General features: G+C 44.0%; 1 protein-coding gene across 1 annotated transcript; it reads left to right on the plus strand.

The window, feature by feature from the left end:
• The first annotated feature begins 2,273 nt into the window (after positions 1 to 2,273).
• Positions 2,274 to 3,687, plus strand: LOC103703233 (probable F-box protein At2g36090). The gene has a single exon (XM_008786015.4). The coding sequence runs from the start codon at positions 2,292 to 2,294 to the stop codon at positions 3,231 to 3,233; it is 942 nt and encodes a 313-aa protein (XP_008784237.2). The 5' UTR covers positions 2,274 to 2,291; the 3' UTR covers positions 3,234 to 3,687.
• The last annotated feature ends 1,444 nt before the right edge of the window (positions 3,688 to 5,131 follow it).

The raw sequence follows: 5,131 nt of genomic DNA on the forward strand, positions 1-5,131 counted from the left end.
CACCATTGTCTAGCCATTTGTAGGCATGCGCATAGCTGAAGCTCCAACGTACAACACTCTTTCTAGCGTATGGCTCGACGGATTCGAGTTGCATCTTTCGTGCAAAAGAATGATTAATCTTCTTTCGCAACACCGACCGTTGGATAGCGCATTGCATAGATCTCCAAGCACTTCAAACTCATTCATTCATCTACCTACACAAATCTCAAAACAAATGAATTCTTGAGAGGAAAGAAAATTCCTTCTTAAATTCCTGTACTATCATGCAAAGATGAAGAAGATATGCATGTCTTTGAGATCGATGATTTTGACTTGGCCCAAAGTTAGATGTAGTGAGAAGGACCCAAGAACTCCTCTCTTCCACGCATTTGATTAAGCATGCCGTGGCTGACCAGGTGATAAGGAAGACACACTCGTCTTACAAAAAGTCAAAAATGGAGTGCCACAGGAGGCCAGAGGAATAATAAAACCAATAAAGAAGGACCCTCGAAATGTGACCCCCCAACCCCTTTTGAATTAAGGTTGCCGGGGTTTGTAGAGCACGTAATATAAAGGCATTTGGGGTCGAATCAGAGTCACTGTCTCATGGTGAAAAGGAAAGCTGAACTCTTTTGAGGTCTGCTTCAAAACTAAACCCTATTGTATTATACTACTTTTTCACTACTTACACAGAACTATAAAAATTTAATAGGAGAACATGACCAACTGCCAAAGATGTAACCTTAACATTCTCAACTCTGCAAGTCTGTTCTTTTTGTCAGCGAGCTCTCGTTACCATTTTTTCCTGAAAAAAGCTTCATAGTTTATGTAATGTGGCGTCCCTGGGGATTTTAGAGTGACATCCATTGGCTAGTGTTTACTGTATAAATAAATATGCATCACCCTTAGTTGTGTGCTTTATATGATGTAACAACATATGATAGATCTATATAAAAATTGAAAAAGAGTGAATTCGAACTTGTGGCAGGGAAAAGTCCTAAACCTGTTCTGATTCAAGATTACATGGCTGTTCGTCTCACAACAGTTGCTGCTATCCCTATAATAAGGTTATGCCCAACCTAGTTATCACCACCTAAGCTGACACTGCTGAATAGAGACTATTTGTGCTTTAGTTTAGGTATGGATAGCGAGGATTAGATGTACAGCTATAAATAGCATCACTTTTAATGTCCATGTGCATCAAACAAAAAGTTCCCTGATGTATATCCGTCTTGACAGGTGTCTCCTTTGGGACCGTGAAGAGAGACATCACCTGTGCCTACTTGGCGTATCACATTTGGTTGAATATAAATGCCCACACCTTTAAAGGAAGGAGGGCATCCCCGAAGACTGTGATAGATAGAGCTATTTGTCTGACCGAGATCATCACCACTACACTGAGGTGGGCTAGGAACATTTGGGATTTCCACATCGCTATCACAACGCCTTGAGTTACTTTTGTCTTTTGGGAGCCCCTATCCCCGGGCCACCTCAAGGTGAACTTCGATGGTTGTTTCTTGGTAAGAGGAGACAAAGGAGGAACGGGGTTTGTGATCCGAGATCACTAACTCCAGACTGATTACGGCAGATGGGCAGCACACTTATGATATGACTGCTATTCTGAGTTTAGGGCAGCATGGGAGGGCATCACCTATACGAAGAGTATCCTGGGGGCTGACTACATCATCCTAGAAATTCTACCATGATGATTGAGTGAATTCGTGATGTAAAGTGATAGGGCCACTGCTCAGGGACATCCAGAGATTGGTGACAGGTTGCTGCTCTATTCTAGTTGCATATGTTTACCGAGAGGCGAACAGAGCTGCAGATTAGATTGCTTCCTTTGCTATTTATCATTCAAGAAAAAATTTATAGACATGGTCTGACACTGCCCCTCCCCTCCTCCCAACTCTATGTCATCTCATTTCTCTTGACTCTGTAGGTAGCACTCATGCTAGATTGAGGTGTGCTACCGATGTTATAATAATTAAAAAAAAACAAAAAAAAACACCTGTCTTCAGATTGCGTATACGAAAGAGAGGTGAAATAGCGGATATGAAAATCGTGCTAACAACGTTGCCTCCCCTCTTCATCACCAGCCAGCCAACCTAATCCCGGAATAACCAATCCCCAACGGAGTCGTCAAATCGAGCCTCATATCAGCGGCCCTTCCAAAATATACCGCCAAATAAAAATATTACTTATCGGATCCTAATTCCTTGTCGGATCCTCTCCCCTTGTTTATATTAAAGCGACCCCCTTCTTCCCCGCTTTCGCTCAAAGGCGAGATTTTTAACTCGATCTCCATTCCGATGGCAAACGAATCGACGCCGACCGGCGGCGGAGCCACCACAATAGAGGACCTCCACGATGACGTGCTGACGAGGGCTCTCCGGCACCTGGACGGGCCTGCGTTGGCGGCAGCGAGCTGCGCCACCTCCCGCCTCCGGTCGGTCTCCACCCAGCCCCACATCTGGCGCGACATCTGTCTCGCCACCTGGCCCTCCCTCCGCCACCCCCGCCTCCTCCGCATCCTCCCTTCCTTCCCCCACTCTTACCGCTCCTTCTTCTTCGATGCCCACCCCTTCCCCTCCCTCCACGCCACTGCAGCCGGACGCGGCCGCCTCACGGAGCTCATCTCAGCCGTCGATCTCTACCACGACGGCGCCCCGATCTTCTCCCGTGTCGTGGAGACGGAAACCACCTCTTCCTGGTTCCAAGGCGCGCCCTTTCGGATCGACGCCCTCGACCGGAAGGACCTATCAACGGCGGCCCTGGTGATCTCGCCGGCGGACCTGACACTTAGCTGGGTAATTATCGACCCGGCCGGACTCCGGGCGGTGAACCTATCTAGCCGGCGACCGGTGGCGGTAGACCGCCAATGGTACACGTGGGACACCCTGGTCCGGTTCGCGACGGTTTTGGAGGTGGGCGGCTCGGTTTACTCGGCCACGGTGGTGGTCACGTGCCACGAGGCGACGGGGCACGTGAGGGAGCTGGGCCTAACGGTCGAGGACATTGATGGGATTTGCTTGAATGGAAGGAACAGTCTGGGGATTTTGGGGGCGGCGCTGGAAGGTGAAAGGAAGAGGGAAACAGAGGGAGAAACGGAGATGAGATACGAGGGGTTCGCGAAGGGGAAACGGCAGCGGGAGGAGTGGACGGCGATGAGAGAGAGGATGCTGGATTTGTGCTGCACCACCGTCGGGGTCTCGGCGTTCCTCAGTTTTTTAGCACTGGTGGCTTTCCCATAATTGTTATAGATAAAATACAAGAAAGGAGTAGTGTGATAATTTATTTTTTTTTCATGTTCATTGCCGGCCGGTAGGTCGGAGAGTTCGAAAGATCAGAAAATTACAGCCTCACTTAAGGAAGCAATGCCAATTATACGTCGAAATATACGCAGCGAAGAAAGCTCATGGATAAGATTCTTCGATTGTGCCCAATCTTCGATATAAATTTTCTTTCTCATAATATCATTCGTATATGATTAAGATGAGCTAATCGTTCTTGATTTCTTGTATTTTTGTAGGCCTCTGATATCTTGGGAAGTTTTATGTACATTTCTAGGTCCTTTAAGCTGAATGCTGACACAAGCTGCATTATGCTAATATTAGGAATTATATACGACCAAGCATGCATGTAAATTTTTGGTACTTGGCTTACAATTTATAAACAAGTAAATACAGTGAGTAGGTTTGATTTAAAGTAATATCAGGATCAAACATGTGGAGTACAAGTCCTTGGAATCAGCAGGATAAGAGATTATCAGCTTAGTAGAACTTACAGTCTGATCTAGAAATAAGAAGTGGCTAACACTTGGCAGGACTAGTAATACCTTGACAACCAGTCAAGGCAAACAAGTAATCTCACCAAATCAGGGTTGCCACTATGGTCTTGTGCCACTAAAGTTTCGATCTAGGAATCCCCTGATGTTAATTTTCTGGAGTTTTAAAATAAAGGAGCTGACTACCTGATGATGTTTCGCAATCACTGTTAGATATCGGTCAGTTTTTCTTCAGGAAACAAAGAAAGTATTCTTGGATTCCAAGTATCTTACCACTTGAGCCAGTTGAATGGGGCATGGAGGGTGGATGGAGGGGAAAGCAAACAATAGTTCATGAGGTGGAAGCAGAGGCAGAAGTAGAGAGGAAGGCCAGGATAAAGGGGAATGCCGGCGCTTTATGATAAGTAATTCCATCTGATTGTTTGATTGATCATCCAAATGAATCACCGGAATGGATCAGATGACAGTCTTTGAATTTAGGCTGCCAACCTGATCTGAAAAGGATGATGGAGAAAAATAGAAGGAATCAAGAATCAAAACCTAGGACTCATACTCTTCTAACATATGCATCACTGTTGAAAGTGCTCAAATATCTTAGTGAAAAGCTACGTATTTTTCTTTATACTAATTTAGTACAAAGAAAAGCTAATATATGAAAGAGATCATGGATAAGGTATTTTGGTGGATGTACCAAATCATGTGAAGCAGTATAAACTTTACTATGTGGGCCTTCTCATGGTAGCATGTTCTAGGCAATCACAATATTCCATTCAAACTAAAGAGAGTCTTCGGAACAATCTCGAGTTTTTTTTCATGAGGAAATTATGAAAATGTAAATAGTCAATTATATGTTAATTTCATCAATTACTCATGATTTTTCATGACTTCTGAAATAACATTTGATACCTTGCCCTGGCATGCAACAGGGCAACTGGAAATATCTTTTAAAATATCACTCAAAAAAATAAATTCGCCTAGATGAGGATTGCTATTGTGGTCTTCTCCAACTAAATCTCAAACAGAGATTTCTCTTCCACGAGGGACAGGCCGACTGTGCAAAAGATAAGCCTGAATATTCTAATGATGTCTTCTCAATAGCCATGACGCTATGAAATTTATTAAGTCATTCTTCTTAAAGAAAACAACTTCAGTAACCAACTTCAGTGTTCTCTACATTTGTTAAAACAAACAAATGGTAAGTAACCACCCCCCCCCACCCCAACCCAAAAGGAAAAAAAATCTCACCTGCAAAGAAAAGAAGAAAGAGCTTAAGAAACAAAGAGAAAATTATTCCATGCATCTGATTTTTCAAGTTTGTCAAGCAATGAACATAAGCTAACTTAATCATTGTAAATAAATTTGATG

Source organism: Phoenix dactylifera, chromosome 10 (genome assembly GCF_009389715.1).
Source record: "Phoenix dactylifera cultivar Barhee BC4 chromosome 10, palm_55x_up_171113_PBpolish2nd_filt_p, whole genome shotgun sequence".
NCBI lineage: Eukaryota > Viridiplantae > Streptophyta > Magnoliopsida > Arecales > Arecaceae > Phoenix > Phoenix dactylifera.

What these genes read in the sequence shown, in the direction of transcription:
- LOC103703233 (XM_008786015.4), top strand. Translation starts at nt 2,292, where the DNA reads ATGGCAAACGAATCGACGCCGACCGGCGGCGGAGCCACCACAATAGAG.